This window comes from Plectropomus leopardus, chromosome 7 (assembly GCF_026936395.1).
Source record: "Plectropomus leopardus strain MGB_pleo_1.0 chromosome 7, ASM2693639v1, whole genome shotgun sequence".
Taxonomy (NCBI): Eukaryota; Metazoa; Chordata; class Actinopteri; order Perciformes; family Serranidae; genus Plectropomus; species Plectropomus leopardus.
In genome coordinates, this window is record NC_142182.1 from 35,262,332 (window position 1) to 35,285,222 (window position 22,891).

General features: G+C 39.4%; 1 protein-coding gene across 1 annotated transcript in view; it reads left to right on the forward strand.

The window, feature by feature from the left end:
- The first annotated feature begins 297 nt into the window (after positions 1-297).
- LOC121950448 (RNA polymerase II elongation factor ELL) overlaps positions 298-22,891 on the forward strand; it is a 39,197-nt gene continuing 16,603 nt past the window's right edge. Inside the window, exons 1-4 of the mRNA XM_042496446.2 lie at positions 298-453; positions 4,027-4,074; positions 20,894-21,021; positions 21,514-21,668. Coding sequence (XP_042352380.1) covers positions 316-453; positions 4,027-4,074; positions 20,894-21,021; positions 21,514-21,668 — 469 coding nt within the window. The 5' untranslated portion in view covers positions 298-315. The remainder of the gene's footprint in view (positions 454-4,026; positions 4,075-20,893; positions 21,022-21,513; positions 21,669-22,891) is intronic.

Below are 22,891 nucleotides of genomic sequence, written 5' to 3' on the forward strand. Positions count from 1 at the left end.
TGTATTTACACTCCCTCGTGTGTGTGCTGCAGAAACACACTGAGTGCATTTACCAAAATCCAGTTAGAGGAGTTCAACTCAGACCAAAAATAGATCAAAGACAAGATAAATACAGGCTTGAAACTCCGAGGGCACAAATGCCCAAACGATCGTGACCTGGAAAGCGAAAGTAAAATAGTTTACTTCGCTCGTGCGTGTGTGTGTGTGTGTGTGTGTGTGTGTGTGTGTGTGTGTGTTAGCCCCGCCCCGTAGCCCCTCTCCCCCTCTCCCGTGACGTAGCAGGCAGTATGTCGCCAATAGTCTTCAGTTGTAGAAATGGCAGCGCTGAGACAGGAGCATCGGTATGGGCTCTCCTGTGGCAAAATCAACAAAAACACCCCGAATCAAACTCTGTATCACGTCAAACTCACGGACACCGCCATCCGGACCCTCGAAGCCTACCAGAACCTCAAGGTAAGAAAAACGATCCGATTCAACTTTGAAGCTTACGTGCGTTTTTTTCTTACAGCTGTATTTCTCTTAAATCGCCCCCCCAACTCCGGGAACTGTAACTGAAAAACGTTTCCTATTTGGTAGGAAAAAAGTTAAGTTTAAACAGTTGATCATCTTAACTCTCAGCGACAGGAGCTTTTGTTAGAAGATAAATGTTGGTTTATTCTAGCTGCTATACTGTAGATTTATTGCGATCATAACAGGCTGTTCAATAGGCTTTAATGAATGAAGGGATTTCATTAAATTCCCCTATAAGCCTCTGCTAGAAATTGTTTGGTACACAAGAAGAGAGGCTCCGGCTATTATTTTTTTTATTGTTCATATCTGCTCGTTTACCAACGCGTAATCTCGCGGAAAAAGGCATTAAAGTTCCCGTATGACATATGAGGGTTGTGATTATGCCCTGAGCTTTGAAAGCTGTTTTCCTTTCTATATATTACATATGAAATGCATTATTTAGATTCTATTTTATTTTAGATTTGTTTTGCTCACGGGAATAAATTAATGAACAAGCTATCAAGAAAATTATTCTCTGAATCGGGAGACTCTTTTATTGCTTTTATGGTTCATTAGATTAGACCGAGACAATTTATCCAAATGAGCTTTCCCAGAGCAATGATACAACAGTCAGTCCCACAGTTAGTTTTTTTTTTCATTCATTTTTTGTTAAGATTAAAGACAAATATTTGCGCCACAGTCCCGGGTCACAGTAAACTCTACGGTTGGATGTGTGGCTCGGTGGCAGGGCTCGACAACTTGTCGCTGGGCGTCTTTAGTATTATTGTTTTTTGCCCTTTACACGCCTGGAAGCCCGCCCAGCTCCGGCGCTCATTGGTCTGTGAAGCAGAGTGAACTCCAGAGCTCAGCCAGCCTGACAGCTTCCTCCAGGCCAGAGCAGGCTGGCAGGCTGGAGAGGTTTCTGCAGGAGTTTTCCAAGTCAAAGACCACCCCAGAAAAACACCGTCTTTAGACCGCTGGACTCCCACAGAGACTGTGGTGTGGGAGATTTTGTCCTCAGGAGCCCTCAGCATGAAAAGAGCTTCCTGTTATTACGTGTGAATTATTTGTGATTTTCATGTCTGTTGTGGTGGAGAAGAGAGGGTCTTGTTAACCCTTTGAAACCCGAGGAAATTAGATTTGTTTCTTTCAATAAGTTTAGATCAGATCAGATTTGTTTATTTGTCAAGTTAACACACCGTCAGCAATGCAATGACATGTTATGGAAGAGAAACAACCAGTCAACTCACTATTTAAAACAATAAAAATAGAATAAATATTGAAAAATAGATTTAGAAATAGATATATCTCACATCTCATACATGGGAAGAAGGTAATGAGCAACTCAACAAGACATGGCCCCAAAAATAAGCAATAAAGTTAGTAAAAACTTACAAGACAATTACCTGAAAATAAGTTGAAAAGAAAGAAAAGGGGGAAAAAAACCCAACAAAAACAAACAAGAAAATGACCCCATAAAGTGCAAAAATTTAGATGTATTTATAACAGAATTTTAATTATATGATTAGAATGATTATAACTACAGTTTTCTGGACATTTTAACCATTCTTTTTTATTTCACATGTATTTTTGAAAACTAATTATTAAGTAATTTCTTGCAATTTGTGGGACATTTCTTGCAAAGTTGGTTATTGCTCTTTTCGCCCATGTTTTTGAAAGAAATCACACCAATTTGCTTAGTTTAAAAGGGTTAAATAGCCCGCGAAAGGCTGCTCTGAATGCAGCTCAAGAAAACTGATGTTAATCCAGATTATAAAGGGTTAAACCTAAAATAAACAGTTCTTATACAATGATTTATCTGGCTGTTATTATTTTTTTCAAGTAAGTGAGTAAGTGTTGTGGTTTATGACTTTATGACTCAGAAAAATGCATGAAAATGCCATAATTATACAAAGTCAAAGATATTCAAGTCATGGAAAGAAAATTGCTTTTCAAAATAAAAACAGAGATATTCCTTTTTGATAAATCAGAATCAGTGAAACTTTGCCACTTTTGCTAAAACAACCAATCAGGGGCATAAGACAGGGCAGGCACTGCAGTTGCACTGGGGCCCATGAGGTGTGTTTGGGAGGGAGGGCTCTATTGATTAATAAATCATTTCAATTATCCAAAAACTATTTGCTGATAGATTTTCTGTTGAATTCATTAATCTTTACCATTTTCTTGTAAGGTACCATTTATGTAGATTTTATGATTGTATTTATTGTAAGTAGTGGCTCTGTTACTATTCAGCTTGTAAAGGATCCCTTCAACTGGTGTTAATCATTTATTTTTTTTAGTAATGCAGTGCTAAATGTTAGTAATCACTCACTGATTTATCACTCTGTAGTAAGATATTATGTCTATAGTTATTAATACATTGTTTATAAATTTATTGTGGTCCAAGCATTTTATCTGAGGTGGGCAGGCAAAGGATATCTGTCACAACCTGGCAATTAAAAAAAAATTGAAATTGTTATTAATATCTAATAACTACTCTGTAACTGATATTTAGATATTCATCAAAAGGTGCATTATTAGGGAGTGGTATCACTTAATTGGTTTATTGTTTCAGCTCCAGTGCAAACAAAATGTTAATAATCACATTTTAAATCATCATATAAAATAAAATAAGCTGTTTTTAAAAAAAAAAAAAATATATATATACCATCCGATTTTGCCCTGCAGCTGTGTTTGTAACAAACATTATGAGCTCTAATATTTATTATTCCATTCAATATTAAAAGCAAATGGATGATGAAGAAAATTACAACAATACTCTTCAAAGAGGAAGACATTTCCCAGAACCATTAATAATAAATTAAGCGTGCTGTCAATCATGCGCGCAGCTGTACGTCACAGATAATTGTCTCCATCTATTAACTATGTATCATGTCGCCTCAGAGGCATGATATTTTTTATGGCATTAATATTTTTTTATCAGGCGGGTGGAAAGAAACAATATGATGTTCTGGAGCTTAAGGCAGGTACACTGTGGTCTCGGAGAGCAGGACATTTATAAACCACAGCATGGAGCTTATCAAAAGTATCTTTTGAAAAAATATATAATTGGTTTCAGAAGGAGCTTTGTCTGTCCTCTGGGATCTGTTGCTTTTATTTATTTAATCATTTAGAGGGGAAATCAGCTGAAACAAACAAACATGCTCACAAACTGACCGACACAAGCAAGTTTTCTGCAAGCAATAGATTGATTAATCACACACATTCCTCTGAAGATTAGGGCCATAACCCCCTCAACTGTAGACTTAATGACACTGAAATATGGCAGCAATTCACCAGGGCAAAGCCTGATGGGAAATGGCAATTATGGCAATGTTTTGAGATTTGATGAGCAAAGTTTACCAAGCCCTTGTCTCATCAAGCCAGACTGCTGTTATCTGGAGAAATCCAACCGAGCAGAGCCTGAACAATGGAGATATATTTCCACTCATAATGCATGAGCTGTCCATTCGATTAATCATGATTCTTGAATTACTGACCACTTTATTCTCTCTCTCTCTCTCTCTCTCTCCTCAGGCATCACTATCAAATCAGCCAGCAATTTGCTTCAAGGGGAGCCAGGGGGTAAGATGTTTTGCATACTCTCCCTAATGCCTCAGAAACTGAATGCTCTAATTAGTTTGGATTTGCTGTGGAGCACACTTGTGACAGTTCCTCTGCACATCTTATTTCATTCCTGGCATTCAATAAGTGTTAGCATGACACCAAGAGGTTGAAAACCCAACCACTGCCAATTCATTTGGTGCAAAAAAGTTGTAAAAAGAAGAACTTCTGCAGTAGTGAAATTGACATACTGTTAAAGAAACATAAACAAAGTAAACGTGATTTCAAGGAAATTATTCAAGTATTAAAAGGAAAAGTGCACATGCAAAAAAGTTTTTAAAAATGTATAAATCAAGAGTTAAAATAATTGAAAGGAAAAGCAGCAAATCCTCATACATACGGTATATATGAGAAGCTGGAAAAAAATGACTTGCATAATAATAAATATAGTAGCCAATTAATTTTCTAATTAATCATCTACTTGATTTAGCTGCACGCATATACTTTAATGTCATTTGGTTGTAAAGTAGTTATCTAGTAGGGGAGTAAAAAGTATGATATTCCCCTCTGAAGTGTAGTGGAGTATAAAGTGGCATGAGATTAAAATACATAAGTAATGTTAAAGTTCCTCAGATTTGTACTTCAGTGCAGTACTTGAGTAAATGTACATTTGTACATTTCAGCTCTGGTCAGCAGAGGGACGAACAGTAACTGAAATTACAGTCAGTTACTGGGATCAATGCACCAAGTATTAGGTCTAACATTTAGTAATCCAGTCATTATAATTACTCTAATACATGATCTATATTTGATTAAATTGTATTCATGCATTTTTTAAATGTTCCTCGAATGTGAAACTTATTTTACCTTGCGCTGTGGTCTGTGAAAATGAGATGTTTTTCTCTTATCTTGGTTAGAGTGCTCTTCACCACCATTTCCTTGCACCTAAGAGAAGAACAAAGATAATAAATCATTGGTAAATCCCAAAAATCCATGGGTTCTAACAGAATAAGAACAAATCCTGAGTACGAGCACAAATGAAAGAAAATTTGTTTGTATATTGTTTCTTGCTTGAGCCCCCATGTGTCAAATATCCTAGATGGCATATGAAATACTTAATCTACAAAAATACTTGGCACTGAAAGCAGAAGGGCATTCCTGTTAAAGAAAGATGCCTGTGTCCAGCTAGATTACCGGGCTCTGCCTGCTAGGCTACTACACATTTACCACACAATCAGCCCTGTCTAAAAGGAGCTGTTCTAATCCCTGCAAGAGCCGATTGCATTGACGAAAGTGACTTTGCTCTGTACACAAATGCCGGCCCTGTGTGCTCACACGGGCCCTTGAAGCCCTGAGACAGTGTACGCTACACCCCCAGGCTGCTAGCCAGGTTACTGGGTCAGGCCTGCAACTGGGAAGGCTTTGTTCAGGGAGGGGGAGGAGGGTAAAGGGGGTTGGCGAACCCCAGGGAGCCCCCCATGTCTCCATGTCTCAGTGCGGACATGAAAGATTTGAAATACGGGAATGATGCACGAGCGGTGGAATTTTGATCCAGGCAGTGCGCAAAACATGCCCAAAACACAAATATTACATGTAAACATGTAATGAAACATCTGTAAATGCAGCGGCAGATTAACCTGCTCATGAGAGTCTTTCTGTGAAGAAATGTGAAGTGAGTACAATTTAAGTGTTCTTTAATCACTGAATGGGATTTGGTGATTATATCTAGGCTGGCACATTACATATTCAAATTGCTTTGCGGAATTCAAGCGCGGGCTCCCTCCCCCCTCCGACAATAGTCCCCAAGCTGGACGATTGGGCATTAATGAGGTAGCTGCAACCATTGGTGGTGGGGGAGGCCAGATTAAGCCGTTAGTGGGGGGAGGATGTTGGTGAACATGGCAGTCTGGCATCCAACAGACCCGAGAGGATCACCAGTATATGTGTCTCCAGGCTTAGAGCATCACAGATATTTTTTATTTGCTAGGATGAGTTTTTGCCAGAGATCATCCCTTCCCCAAAAAGCAGCATGAGCTCCAAGAGGTCATGTGTCGCGATCTGTGAGGTTGGTGTCAGCTGACAGTTGCCAGCTGCAGAGCTCCATCACAGAAGCCACGACTGCTCCTCTCCAATCTTTGTCCTCACTGGCTCATGTCATATTTCCTGTAAAGGGGCACTTCCAGGGCCACAAAAACAAGAGGAATTCTTCAAATCACTGTCCTGGCGTCACTCCAGGGCTCAGCGGTATCAGGGGCCAGGGCTCCTATCAAGAAATAGCACGCTGAGGTTTCTCGGCTGCTTTTCTCTTACCCTGCGGCATTTAGCCCCACTATTGTAAATTGTCTGCCAAGCTTGTAATCATGCGATGAGAGACACAGGCTCTGAGATGCCACTGAGACTCAACTGTGGAACTTACAAATTACAATCAAGAAAATGCTGCTTTGGATCTAGCTGACCTCTATATTTACTAAATTGGAGGAAAGTAAACTGAATGGTTTCGATCTATAGCACCCTGAGCAGTGAAAAGAAATTTGAAAATGATGCAACTATAAAGAAATAAGAGATTTCATAAAAGCTGGAAGTTGAAAAGAAATTAGATTTCAGGATTACTTTGAAATAATCACCAGGGATTACAAAATATATTCAGAGCTGGTCTGGGTTCCCATGGCCAGGAATTTCACATCGCAGTGCTTATTTTCCTTTCGAGCTGGCAACGCCGCCTGCCTGTTGGCATGATCTATATCCATTTAGTAAGAGATGAAGCTTGTGTCAGTTGTTATTTATTAGATCCAGGCTGCAGGGTGCATATTGATCAGGAAGTGTGTTTTATCCATTGCTACAGTGCTTGTTATTTAACCCTTTGAAACCTGGATCGACATCACTTTTCTTGTGCTGCAGTCAGGTCTTTTCCTTGTTTTTTTGCAAATGTTTTTCGTTGTTGCTGTTTTACTGTCCAGATTTTTGTGGGTTTTATCAGAATTATCACAATTATATATTTGAGATTATTTTACAGAATTTTTGCAATTTTTTATCAGTTTTTTTAGGTCATAACCTTGTTTGTTTTTGCTATTTTTTTGTTGTTGTTTGTGGTTGTTTTTTGCAAATTTTCCACTAATGTTCTTTTACTAATTTCTAGCCAACTTTCATTTCTTCTTAAGTAGCTTGTTGCCACCTTCCAATGTTTTTGAAAGAAATTAAGCCAATTTGGTCTCCCAGGGTTAAAAGCACATACCTCACATACTTTGATGTTTCCACTCACACCTTTGTATGGGCTTGTGAGCACTGTATCTATCCAATCAACAGTGTGGTACTCAGTATTATTTTGCACCACTGATTATAACTTTTATGAGTGGAATGTTGTCGCAGTAAACAAGGACATTACATGTGAATACTCTACGTCTGTGTTTCAGGTGTGACATCGGTTTCATTTCCTGCTCAGTTCATAAATTGCAGTTGCCAGAGTAATTGTTTTTGTTTATGGCCCTGTCTGTATTTATGTGCACAGCTGCCACATAAAGGCAACGGTGTTGGGATGAGGGGAAAGACGAGGTGCTCTTAAAGATATTCTTATGACGACTGTGTGTGAAGGCTGAGCTTCCCCTGGGCTCTCTCCCGTCGGCCCTCTTGATTATTTTGCCATTTCACCCCATGCCTTGGCTGAGTCCTTGGGAGACATCAGGGCCTCTATCTCACACACGGCTGCTCTGACTCTACCCCCCGCCACACCATGCCGCTTTGCTTCACCTCCCCGCTCGCACTGCAAATAAGCTTTTTGCAGTGTGCGAGTGTGTATGTGTGCATGCACACATCCTTTTTTCTCTCTTTTTTTCCCTGGAAGCTTATTAGAATAACAATAACAGGAATGTGGTTTGAGAGCTGTCCTGTCCCAGTGGCATAGCAGTGAGAGGGAGAGTTGTCCCACGTGTTTCTGAAAGGGCACACGCCGCTCTATTCATCCAGATGTGTTAAGCGAGGCCAAAGTCTCAGTGTTCTCGGCTTGTCTGAGGCCCACTGTGTTTATGCCGAGCTAGTTTGGCCTTAGGATCTTTGGCTTGTACAGTATATTTTAGGAACACGCCTCATGAGATCCTGCAGTTAAAGAGGACTTTTATTTACTTAGCTCCTCTGTCATTATTGTGCTCTTTTGCTTCAAAGTGGGATTTTGAAGGATGCCATGTTGACTGTGGCAGCGTTTTAGTGGAGCATTTTAAGGTTACAAGAGTGTTGTAAAAGATCAGAAATCAATTGTACAAACTGGGCAGGCAGAGTGACTAAAGATGGCAATATGTAAGTTAAAAAAAACCAAATATGCCATGAAAAGAAACACAGTGACACACACACAGAGTTTTGTGTTCTTGTTGTTTGTTTACATTCCAAGCCGGAGCGATTAGGATGGAAGATGTGACCGTCACCCTGGGAAACTGGAAATAGCACCGAGAAGAACTCACAAAAAGAGGGCAAGCTGCTTTAAATAAGTGACATAGGGAATAAGCAAATTTAAATACTACTCGATTGGTTGTTAAGTCCGGGGTTGATATTACAAAAATGAGTGAGGAAATCCTTAAAAGATTTTATTTGGACTATCATAGAACATAGAAATGGCAATGCTGTTTCATAGGACATGCAACAGATGATGTGATGCTTTAGACATATGATTAATGTTTGGGCAGTGGAGCTTCTTGGTGCTCATTTACCCCACAGGCTACTTGGGTCCTGGCATCAGAAGTAATGACTAAATATAATGCTAATTATGGTGTGTGTAACTGATGGCAGCGTGATGCTGTTATTTACTAAAAATATCTTCTTTATACAGAGACCTTTGGTAGCTAGTGCCCAATCACGGACATTGTGTTACAGTATATTATTCCAGAGGTGGGGACTCGAGCCACATGACTTGGACTTGAGTCACAACTTTAACTGCTTTAGAATAAACTTGGCAAAAAGACAACTGCAACTTGCAGCTCGGTGTGACTTAAGTGTTTTGACTTGATAAAGCTTGATAACCAAAGATTAAAAAGTGTTAGGCCTATATAAAAAGTGTGCCATGCATCAGTTAATTTCCCCCAAAGCAACTGATATTAATGCTTTTAATTCCCAGCAAGCCGACACTTAATTCCCCAGATCCATTTTTTTTAACCAATCTGATAACATCCAATCAAGTTTCAGCAGAGAACCAGTAAGAACCAAAGTTCAAGCTCCCAAGAAGTGCTCCAAGCTCTGATGCAAATTTGACATAGTGGCCAAAAGTGGAATTACATCATCCATGTTGGTCATGTGATGTCCACAGGCCCAGAAATGTATTCATTTTTTAATATCTTTTTCACCGTCACTCATTTCACTATCTAGAAGTCACTGAATTCGATAACAGTTGGCAAGACTAAAAGAGCCACAAGACTACATTTTTTTAGACCACCATTTAAGCTAGTGAAGCGCTAAACCAGAAGTCAGTCACTCTGCCAGTGGAAGTGACCCACTCGGGCACACTTGGACACGCTAGGCCCCCTAAGTCTTTAGTGTGCAAGGTTCATGGGCCTGTAGATCGTTATCTTATACCTGGAGAAGGAGGTTCGTTTTTTTCTTTTTTTTGCTTTATGTGCCAAAGAGCAGTTCTCATCAATAGGACCCCGCCTCCATAGCTGTATCCAGACTTTCCTAATACATAAGAGCTAAAGTTACATTACCAAGTGCTAGTGGGAAGACATGATACCAATGATGATTTTGTTAGTGTACATAAATTTTGCTTTGGTTAAACAAAAATTAATTGCAGTATGAAAAACATGCCCGTAAGCAAATTACAGATGGAGATGCAACAACTTCCAACTCGGTTTGACATTTGACAAGTGGCACAAAGAACGTTAAGTCAGGAAGCTAATATTAAAATACTTAGCAAGCTAATGCTTAGCTAATGTTAGTGAGCTGTTGTTAAAATGGCATCATTTTATGTGAAGAGCAAAAAAATGGCTTGTTTAGGACTCGAAACCCAATTTTTAGGACTTTGGACTTGACTCAGAAATTACCTACCTTGAACTGGGACTAAAGTGCAAAGACTTGAGACTCAAGTTTAACTTGTAAAACAATGACTTGATCCCATCTTTGTAATAATCACATTTCACATGGTGCTTTTCTAGTAAAACACTAATTTAATTCCAGTAAAATCCTACGCATATTTTAAGAGACTAAGCCTCATTTTGCCATTTCAACATTTTCAAATAATGAATTATTAAGATCTTAAAATGTTTAGATGATTACAAGGATGTTATCATTTTAATGACTTCTGATTAATATGACAGTCCTTCTGTGTAAAGCCATCAATTATTAACCATCCAACAGGTCATTTGGCATTGGAAAAACAAAACAAAGTGGACAATAAAGAAATATTCCATACAGTGTCTGCACTGGCCTCTGAGGAGTCTTATCGCAAACATTTTGTTCTTGGATTTAAAAATGTGGTAAAACAGGATATGAGCAACACAACCAGTGCAACTAAGCATGGGCAGTGTTTTTGTTTACAGTAGTGACGAAGCTTAACCCCAAGAGCTGCAATCCAACGCCCCAGAGCTGCTGTTTAACCAGAGAGCTCTAACTGGCTCATGTAATCCTTATTGTGGTGGAAAATACATACTGCATAAAAATGGACTATCTTATTATTATGTCTGGAGTTAGAATTCTCAAATTCACGCACATTAAGTAGAATATGCCTCAAAAAAACAGGGGAAAATTTCTTTAAGTTCTATGGTTTCATTTAACCATATTTTAGTTAATATATTTTGCAAACTCAAGGGGGGCACTATTAAAATCATGATACTTATGACTTGAACAATGAAAAATCCCTTTCTCTTATTACACCTGTTACATGTGTTTGACATTTTTCGGCTCACCTCTTCTATCCACGCAACTCAGTTGAACACACCACATCTTGGTGCATGTTTTGGATTCCCCTTTCTCCAAGTTTCCCCGTGAGTTAATCAGGTTTAGGCATACTTTTCCAACACACAATCTGCGAATTGTTAAAGGATTACAGACTGTCTGCCTGCCTGCGTGGAGAGAAAAGTTCAGTAATGAGAGTATAGTGCAGCGCTCCAAGTGGTTTGTGGGATCGCTGCAGTGAAACAGGCAGGCTAGGGAATCAACAAGGGAAACACATATACTGGGGACAGTGCATCTGAGGTCTAATATTCAGCGTGTAAAGGGAATTTTCTAACATCCAAAACACTGGACACCATCTAATGCAAATTAGTAATGCAAAGGTTTATTTGGGGGGAATCCATTGAAAGAAAACAGTTTTTTTTAATATAGCTTTTCTTTACAAGCAAATAGAGGAAGCAGTGGCTCTAACATAGCCATTACAAACCTCCATCCCTGTGTGTTTAAAGAGGAAGGCACCTACAGTAAAGAAAGGTGGGATGTCGGGGGAGGGGAGAGACGGAGAGTGTTTGTCGAGGTTGACAGATTAGCCCCAGCCTCTTGGAAAAAGACTGATTCTGCTTGGCATAACAGGCAGTACCTTGGGGGATGCTCGACAGTTGCCCATCCCCATATCCCCACACTTACTCCCGGCAGTCCCCAACCCCCCCTTTCTTTTTGCTTTCCTGTCTCTACCAACCCCCCTCGATGTATAGATCCTCAAACACAGGAACCACCACTTCCATCCTGAGTGCATGATTTAGACCATAAGAGGTGGTGTCACACGTTTTGTTCATAAATAAATTGTTTACTGTCAGACCATCTGAATGGTGAATAAGGATAATGTATGTGACCCTTGCATTTTTGCTAGATACTGGACTTGATTGCTTGCATGTGACACTAAAAACGTAGCTGACAGTTGAATGTTTCCTGTCAGTGCTTCAACTTCTGGAGTTTGGTTGTTATAGAAATACAAGTATATAAAAAATAGAAATATAAAAATAGAAATACAGTAATAGTAAACAATTAGCACTAGAATGGAAATATTTAACTATTTAAAAATAAAGTATGTATAACATGCTGAGTGTGTAAGTGTGTAAAAATGTAAATGTAAAGAAATAATAGACAAGTAGGACTAATATGTGAATATTTAAATTACAATATGGATGATATGCACTGTGTAAAATGTGTAAAATATAACTATGCCTTATGCTACAATGCCACGTACAAAACTAGTATTTAAGTTAAAATATAAACATATACATATTTGTGCAATGCTACAATAAGCAACGGCCATATGCATTAGTGAGATTAACAAGAAGAGTATATACAATATGTGCTATGTTAAATATATAGCCTATATTCAAGAGTTGGAAGAATATTGCATTTTTGAATAACTGCAAAGAGGACTGCTGTGGTTGAAATGTTGCACCAAATAGTGCAGTTAAGACAGTTTTTGCACCTTAAAAACACTATTGCACATTTCAAGTTTAATAAATAAATGATGGGATTTTAATTGTAGATGTCACACATACATATAAACCTAAATAAAGGAGGAACAAATAGTGGCCAGGATCCATCCCCCTCTTCTCGGCTGAGTTGCCTGTCACATTCCTACAGGAAGAGCATTTAGGGCCATCCCTCATGCACCGGCTCTAAGGAGAGCCACCGTCACCTACCTATCCCTCCCCCACCCCCCCCACCCCCATACACACCCAAACCTCCCAGTCCCCCCCTTTCCCCACCAACAACACACAGCCACACGTCCCCACTGTTCATGAATAATCCAGGCGGGCCGACAGGCCATTGCACTCAGCTTTGTGGGGGAAGAAGCTAGAACAAAAGACGGGCAGCTCACAGAGCAGCTATGGCTGAGTAGGCTCAGATGAGAAGACAATGGTAACTAGTGTCAGTACAGACAGGGGCAGGAGGCAAAGACTTCAGAGTAAATCACATATCCAGGCGCTTGCTCCCATCTCAGTGTTGCCATGCCAAATACCAGAGCTGGGAACCCTGCCTTCTCACTTTCGTCCACAGAGCAAAGAAAGGAAAGACAGAGAGAGAAACTATCCTCTCATCTCTTCCCGCAGATGTTTGTACTGAGGGGAACAGCAGATCTCTTTAGTGGAGCTATTTTTTCCTTCCTCATCAAATAGCAGGGTTAGGAACTCTGTTTAACCTCATCAAAGATGAGCAGTTTCAACATGCTCGGTGAGTTAAAGATGAAGTTTTACAAGGACATCACCGGCAGTGTCCTTTGTCCTTGTTCAAACTGCTGAGCCCCCTGCCAAGATTTTCTGTTCCAGTCCAGTTCACACCTTACAACAGCTTGAAAGTATTTGACATCTCCAAACACACAGCCCCTGGAGTAGCAGATGTGGCCGGGTCGAGGCCACAGAGGCAGTTATTGTATCAGCCTGGACGCCCCATGGGGGGGGGGGCACTGACAAGGTGTTAAGAATTGCCGTTCTGATGCCATTTGGTCGCTGCGACTGTAACTGTCCAACGGTCAGACTCCCATGTCGTGATAATGTGCGGCGTTACTGCACACAGGTCACACTGCTCTTTCTTTCTATTATGAAGCTGTTTAATTTTATTTAACTAGACAAATGCTAATAGTACACTCTGATGATAATAATACCCCATTAAGCTTTTCTCCCATTAATTAATCATGAGATTAAAGGACTCACACAATCATAATTAGAATACTATGGAGCATAAGCAATCTAATGAATTCTTTCCATGGTTTCAAGCTGGACAAATAACGCTGATTTAATAGTTATCTACATAATTACTAACAGCTCCCACAGCAGGAATAACACATTCAAAACACACTATAAAGACTTATATAACTAACAGCAATATCTTAAAGGAATACTTACCCACAAAATCACAATTTATACATCAATTAGTAATGCTGTGTTACCTTGAATATGTGCATACCATTTTTATTGCATGCCTCCCTGAAAAACAGTAAACTTATGAAAGTATTGATTGATTTGGGACCACTTTTACCAACAGCAAAACTATCAAACATCCGTTTACAAACTTTTGCACAACTCGTGCAGTATAATCCAAGTCTTATTTATCTGGTATAGGGTTGCAACTTGTAAGCACTTTCTTTATTCATTTAAACGGTCAAATTAATGATTGCTTACGCAAGTGTTAAGTGTTATTTTACAAAAACAGTAAAACTTTGTTCATTTCAAACAATACAAATGCATTTTTTCCTCAGTCATAGCTAAAAGCAACATATTGCATATACTTTGACAGTTTTTCATAGATTAACTGCTTAAATTTCACGTGTGATTAAGTTCTTAATGACTAATTAATTGATCATTGATTCATTGTTATCGTCCCATATCCAGTCATTTGCTTAGTACTTCCTTAACACATACATTTTCACCAAAAGAACTCTTAGTTATGGGTTCTGGCTTTAAAGTAAGCAAAGATAAGTATACTATAATACTGCAATTATGCTGCATGAGTTATGTTAGAGTTTATATTGGTGTATGTGAGAAAAACATGTCATGACTTATTCATTGACAAATGATCATTTTATGGGTGAAGTATTCCTTGAAGTAACTTGAAGGACTCACATATTTTTTCTAAACTGAAAGAACTTGAGTAAAAGTCATTTAAATCTTTGCATCTTTGATTTAAGACTCATTAGCAGCATTCAGCTTTTGCATCAAAAGATTAGAATCATTTTGTGCCCCACAACATCATTACCCTCAGCATATGTATGCCATACAATCAACAATGAACGATGCTGATGTAAATATTACTAAATGTAAGCATGACATCTAAGAGTTGAAAAAATGTACTTGAAACCCAGTTTGCTGTCACAGTGCTTATGGAATTGCATGCAGTTTGAGTCATGTGTTTGTTACATGGATGTGTATACATGACTCATCAGTTTACTGACCTGAGAGCACTTGAACTGTTTATTTCTATGAGCTATTATCAGCTGTGTCTGAACTCTTTTCGCCAGGGTGACAACCTTTTTTAAAAACTGTCCTTTGGTGTGTATCTAGTGTGACTCATTTACCTTTAACTCATATTCAAATTGAAGATTTAAAGCTGAGTGTCTATTTCTGTTCGTTCATGGATGAGTGTGCATGATGAAATCCCCAAAGTTTGACTCTCTGTTGACATGGAGCCTAAACCAGAGTCAGCTAGATATTTTACCTCACTCCCACCATGTGCCCTGTGGCAGTGTGAGGCTTCCTCAGGCTAAAAAAATACTAAACAATACACACACACAGCCTCAGGGGATCAGCCCAAAGATCCACATGGAGATGTCTATGACTCAGCGTCTCTATGTAAATCTACACCTACTACTTGACTGACAGCCGCTTTGGGATCACTTGCAGGGACAAGTGGTCTCACTGACTTAACACATGAAAAGTCAGTTTGTTTCATCAGGCTGGGTGAGATGATAATAGCATTGGCCACCTTGCATGAATTGTCTGTGGTGTTAAGTGTATTCTGCCGTCAATAATGAAAACTGTTATCAAACCCATTTTCATTCAGACTGCAGCAAAGTTGTTGAGTTGGTTCCTCTAGTTGTTGGTATGCAGCAAAAATGTAATGAACCGACCAGGTAACATGATCGTGACTATGTTATTTCCTTAAATGATAACATTATCAACAGAAGGGCCAAGTCCAACCATGATAAACACAAGAAACACTATAATAATGATATATGAGTTAATAAAATGTTGTGGATGTGAACCTGAACTGTTTTCACCATTGAGTTCAGACCAATAAAGCTCAGCAAAAAAAATTAAAAGAAGATATAATACATTCTTCCTCTTATAAATGAAAACTTGAACTCATGAGCAATTAAATGCTCCTTTGCTCAGTGCAATGCACTTTAGGGGGTTGGCAGCCACAGCCTAATTTTGTCTGGCCAAACAAAGGGTGACCACAACAGCCTGCCTGATACTGGATTTTTGATAGCAATGGCAGATAATATGTAACAAAGACACTGTTTCCTAAATCACCTATAACTTTGGAAATGTATGTGTTGACGTGTCTTTTTTGTTATTAGCCACCATACACACCCATACCAATTTGTTGGTTATATTTAGTTATATCATCCGATATGTTGGTTTAGCTCTTGTGATCATGGTTAGCTCGTGCTAGCAATGCTAGCAAGCTTTAAGAAGATATTTCTATGGAACGTACATAACTGACATAGTTGGTAGACTTCTCTTCTTACCACAGGTGTACTGTGTTTTAGGGGCAGTTTACAATGCAAGCATGGCTTGCATGAAACATTACATTGTTGCAGTTTGGCTTTTCGTTCACATGACAACAGCGCTTTGGGGGCCTGAAAACGCAACATTTGGAAACCAGGTTGAAACTGAGTGTGATCTTTTGAAAACACAACTCCTTCTGTCACCATGTAAACTGCCATTGCACGGATCCTGTGACATCACAACGGCAATTCGCGCATGTGCATGATGTTTCTTTATGGTGTGTCATTACAAATTCACACCGACAACTACTGGTGTGGCATACATACTACAGCATTTTCGGTTGTTTTGCAGGTCTGCAGGGTTTTTTTATACACAAAGGACAGACTTTTCTGTTTTTAGCAAAGCTGTTTTCATCTAAATGTAGTAATAAATAGTGTCCGATATTCAGCAAAACTTTTGCTTTAACACCTCAGTGTTAAAGGGGCAGCCTCCGAGGCTAAAAAATGAAGCCAAAGCAGAAGTGCCAAAAACTGCGGTTCATCATTGAGACTGGCTCCAAAACAGAATATATTCTCACAGACCCCTGTGTTAAAATGCCCAACTTGAAATGCCCCAGCAGAAATAAACATGTTTAAAGCTGGGAACAAAAAATGACTTTGGTCTCTAAAGCTCTAAAGCTCTAAAGCAAGATGGCGACGACTGAAATGTCGAACTCAACTCTTCAAAGCAACAGTCCTCAAATGTGAAAGATGATGTCACAGTAGCTACATCCATTATTTGTGTAGTCCATGCTCTAACTTCAACAATGGGTCTGCAACCCCTAAGCTCTCCTTAGACTTACTGCACGGGGGCAGCCAAATTAGTGTTAATAAATTTGTGAAAGTTTGAAATGCCTGATGCCTGAAAAACACCTTATCATGCATCCAACATATTTAGCCTTTTTATACTTATCTTTGTGAAAGCGGATTTTCTTTTGTCGCCTAAAGAAGCAAAAACATGTCATGACTGCGGCTTTAGGCTGATGCAACTCAGTTTATACAGTATATGTAGTAGAAGGTCCCTGCTATGTTTCAGCTAAGGAGTCCTTGACCTGAAAAACATGGAAGACCCCTTCTTTAATAGCAAATCAGATATTTTTACAAGGATGTTTTTACATTAAATATTATTCTTTACCAAAAGACAGCTAGTAATTTAAGATACTTCAATACAGATTAAACAAACAAGATATAGCATGGCAATAAGTGACTTTTAGAGTAGGCTGATTTTGGTACAGTGCCAGGCGTCTTGTCCCTCTGTTTCCAGTCTTTGTACTACGCTAAGCAAACAGGCTGCCGGCTGTAGCTTCATTTTTATCGTAAAAATACAAGAACTGTATCAATCCTCTCAATTAGGGCTGGGAGTGGAAAAAAATCAAATATCACATTTTTTTTTTAACAAAAACCTGGATACAATATTGCTACAAAATTATAGGGTTGACTATCAGTGCTTTCACAAAATATTCAAGATTTTTGATAAATAATTATCAGTGATGTGAATATAATGTCCAAGTGCATAAAGACAAATAATAGGAAAGATAGAGCGGTCTGGTGAGTTCATAAAATAACATCAATTTACTGTAATGTAGCCTAAGAAAAGATAATAATTAGGATATTACAATACCCAAAATATAAAAAGACATTTATTCTCATATTATAATATGATATCCATATATTTCCTAGCCCCACTCTAAACTTATTACACAAGAAAGTGAATATTGGTAAGCAGGTGTTTAAAAATATCTAACTATTCCTTTAAGTTTTGTAGTCTTGTGTTTTTTTGCTGCCAGGTTAGACAGACAGGCTCTACTTTTGGAGTCAGAAACCGGGAGCTAATGGGTTAAATGACATATGGTTATGTAGCTTGAGAAGGAAGCTGCGAATAAAATGAGGGCGACCTCTGAACAGTCTGACCTGAGTGACATTGATTAGAATTAGAATGTGAAGTGTGCACGGTGGCATGGATGGGGGTGACAGGCAGACCTAATGCATGGCTGGAGGGGGCTCACACTGCAGTGGTGGCACTATTGCGATGCTAAATGTGTAAATGTGCACTCTCATCTCATCACAGGCTAGCTTTTGTTCAGCAGGACTCTCGATTTAAATCAAATTCAAATGCAGCTCTTCTACATCAGTAACTCCATCTCAGTGACTTGTTGCTTCTAATTTTGGTCAAGTCTCCTACTACTTTCCCCTCTGAAAGTAATAGGTCCTGAGGATATGGCTCGCCTCTTGTCCCTGCTTACTTTGATGCTTTTTTGGCTGATCGTCCTTAATTAGCGTAAAACCCAAAGCAGACGTACGCCGCTTTACCACTTCATGTGAACGGCCAGACATAAATAGGTCAGCATTAATGGTCAGCTGTGTGTCTCAAGTGTTCACGGCCTTGTGGGCCGCTTTGCGTTTTGTGTTGACATGAGTGAGCTTGTGCACATGAAGGAAAGCTGGAGGCTGATGGGGGTGGGGTGAATGGCATGCGTTGGGTTTTAGAAAGGGAGGAGGGGTGTTGAGCAGAAGAGCTGTTCATTGGCCCCGTGCTGCAAAAAAAACTGCTTATGGCTTTGCTGCATGACTGGGCATTTGTGACAGCTATAGTCCTGCCTGCCACATCTGCCAGGGACACTGTGCTCTCAGCCAGTCAGCTTATAATCAATCACTTACGACTGATAGCCAGAGAGGCAGCTTCAAGTCCATCTGACTGACATTTGTTTTTCTTGAGACCTGCAGTTATAAAAGCGCCTGTGTGCTTTGGCCCGAGGTGGTACCACGAGGTCTGCTTCAAAAAGAAGTGAAAGAGAGGAGAAATGTGAGCCGTTGCAGACATATCACATTAAGCACTACTCATCAGTAAAAAAAGGACGGGCGATAATTATCGAGCTTGTGTTGAATCTAGGACATTCTATCAACAAAAGTACCAAACTGTCCATTTTCAGGCTGAAACAGCTGCAGGCAGTGCAGAGGAGAGCCGCAGCCAAATGTATTTTAAAGGACATATTACCTGTTGGTTAATGACTTTCTATGTTGAACTGTCCTTTTAGTGGAAGTAGGTTTTTGGGTCATTTTATGTAACAGGTTCCTGACAGAGATAGACTTCGCCCTGCTGGCTTGTTTGTTGCTGGGTAGCTGTGGATGGTCTGTGACAGACGAGGTTATCGCCCAAGTGAAAGAGCTGTCCACTACACTATTGTTGTGTTTTGCCTTTCAGACAGGCTCCTCCCATGAATGGCTACAGGTCATCATCCCTGACCTGGGAGGTACAATGTAGCCTCTGTGATTGGCCCGAGTGGGACATTATTTAGGTCACATTTGTAACTTGAAAAAACAAAACAAACAAACAAAAAAAAAACAGCAAGTCAAGATGCCTTTTACAAGTTCCATTAAAAGAAGCTGCTTTGTAGATTTACTTAAGTTTTTTTCCCCACTTTGAGATGACATGAATCAGATCAGGCCAGATCTGGAAGATAAAACACTAGGGGTGTAACGATACATCCACTGTATGGAGGCATCGATTTATATTCCTGTGATCATACTACATAAATGGCAAGTCGTCCTTCTAGTGTGACTTGTATAGATCTAAAATAATTTTTCAAGGCATAAACTTATTGTATTATACTAAGAATTTGCGCCTTGTATTCAGCATGTCAGACTTTGTTATGTAGATGTATTTTTTGCACTTATAATGGTAAATAATTGTAAATATTAATGCAGTTTATTCACCCATTCTTCGACATTCTTGGGCATGTGTATAGCATCAGAGCTGTTGGTTTACTGCTGCCTCCGTCAGCTGTTGTGTTGGTGAAGAGCAAATAGATATAGATATAGATATATAGGTATAGTGAACACTTAAACTGGTATTGATTTTTTTATGTGGCTAAAGTATCTTTTGCTGCATCCACAGCAGGACATCGCTTAGGTTCCGTACCAGTGTTGTGCGACTGTACTTTATTAATCAGAAGAGGGGGACGGCTGGGGTGTGACTTTTTTAAATTAAAAATGCTAAAATGCTACCTTTTCAAGTTGTACTGTATGTCCCTCACCTAAGCCAAAATTGGAGCACCCCTTCCCCCCTTATTAATGAACAGTCCCTATCCCTAACCACCGAGGGGAGGCTGATGTGACAACAAGGAGCATGCCCAGATCACCTAGTCCAGTTAAAGTCCAATTTAGGTGACGGAATAGCTCGACTTCCCATTGAATTATCTGGGTGTGTTTGTCTGATCTTGAGAAATTCAGTTTAGTTTGAATTTAGACAGACTAACATGCTTACATCTATTTTAAAAGTCAAGTTTTAGTCAGACTAATAAAATAATTCAACTTTTTCTAACATCATGTAAATGTACTAATTGATGACACCTGGGCAACTAGTAGTTTCCCAGTTACTCTTAAAGGCTTTAGAAAAACATTCAAATAATTATTAAACGATGTTAATGTCCTGTCTGCCTCTTCACATCTGTTACAGAGAGAGGAAACATCAGGGAACATCTTGTATCATTTGTCTATGGAGTAAATTTTTAAACTGTATCACACTGTTAACTGAACATTTTTGAAAGCAAAATTACCATGACTCAGCTTTTTGTAAACACAAATGATTATTTATGATAGGTTTATTTATGATCCCAAATATATTTTACTTGTCTAAACATTGTTTTTAATTAATATCATTTTAATAATTTGTTTCTTTATTTGTCCTGGCAGTATGTGAAGATCCCAGCGCCCACCCCTGAATCTCCTGATGGATTCAGAGTCTTCTCATTCTACCTTTCCAGTGACAGCAAAGACAAGCCTCAGTCCAGCTTCGACTGTATTCACCAGTATGTCTCAGGGTAAGCAGTGCACATAACTCTTTCCACAGTCGACCACAAATGGAATTTGTAGTAAATTTGGTGTCAGACTGAGACCGCAGGGCTTCACCGAACAGTGGCTTCTCTCTACAGCACTACAACAGCAGACTGCACCACTGTCAGAATATATTCAAACAAGACGACAATAACAGCCACGGCTAACCACAGAGGTGTGACCAGTAAAAACTGAGAACAGGGAGGTTGTGTTTTGGGCTCTGCAGTGTCGAAGGGCTGGTTAAAGGGTTGCAAATTTTAGTCTTTGTAACTGATTTATAACATAATATTAGAATTTGCACACAGGCACAAGTCACAGAAACAGTTTGTGTGTCAGACAGCACCACAAATTACTGCATGACAGCACGAATCTCTAACGCATGTGTTTGACAAATGGGCAGTTAACTGAGCCGAGCAGGAGAAGTTGTCAGCTTGATCTCTCTATAAAGTCTCCCCTCTCCTCCTTCCTCCTCCACACAGGGAGGGCAGGGATCACCTGGAGGGCCAGGGCAGCATTCAGGACAAGATCACAGTTTGTGCCACAGATGACTCCTACCAGACGACCCGGGAGCGCATGTCTCAGGTGGAGAAGGACATCTGGAGCCGCTCAGCTATTGAGATCAAGCCAGGGCCAAGTAAGCTTTTGCCTGATAGCTGTATCTACATTCTGGTGTGTCTTCCAGCCACAGTTTATAGCAACCTTCAAGCACGTATGGATCAAGGACAGATAACTGGAGAGTTTTCATGTTCCCAGAGAGCTTTTAAACCATCGCTTCTTACCATTTCATCCTACTGATAATTGCCATATGGTGTGGAAGTTATCACATAATTGATCAAAGTGCTGCGTTGCAATTATTCATGCGAGAGGGATGCCTCTCTGTCTTGTAATTTTCCTTTCATTTTGACCAGATTGCTCAGGCGCTGTGCCAGCTTGCCTGCCAGCACCATTAATGTGATTGAGTTTGCCAGAAGTATGCGCTAACAAGTCTCATGCTGATGAAGTTTTGCCTAAAATGAAATTACACTGACTGGAATTGAATTCATTTTCATTTGATGAAATACCACTAAATATCATCTTAAGAAGAGGCTGTGTTTAAGCTTGAGTGATCCAGGTCTGACATGCAGGATCGTCTTCTTGCAATTAATTTTCTTTATTTATTGCTGTCTCTTTGCCCGAGTCGTGGTTTTAGAGTTACTGTCGATTAAATTGACCGTGCTACAACTTTATAAATGACCTTCTCATGAGGCTTCATGACATTTAGAGGTCCTGTGTGAATTAAAATGCTTGTGTAGTATATATTTTATGAATGGAAACATGCTTTGTAGACCAACGTGATGTTTAGGGTAATTGCTGTAGAAGCCAGCTGTTGGAGCTGATTCTTACACATTACATGTCATGCTTTGCTGCTGTAATAGTCTCTCATAGGCTTTTACAAAATTAATCTAATCTGGCGCCTGCATGCATCAAATAAACAAAAAGACATGAGATCCTGGTTAAAAATATGCAGTTACAGGACACCTGGTATACACTGAACTTGTCTTTTCAAATATGTAACTGTAGTTACCTTATTGTGGACACCACTGAGAGAAATAAACGGGTCATGGATGAGAGTATCTGCCATATATGCAGTGGAGAGCTCACAGTTGTTTTGTGGTGACTGACTGTCTTTTTATGGTACAGTAATACTATACTCATCAGAAAAAAATGTCCACTTACCAGCTCACAATTACAGGATGCAGAGTAGAAAAATGTCCACAATTTAGATAATAATGTATGATTTTAAAGTTCAGTAGCTTTCAGGGGCAAGGAGGCACTAACAAGTATGCAGCTGAAATGTGTACATGCTGTAAATTGGAC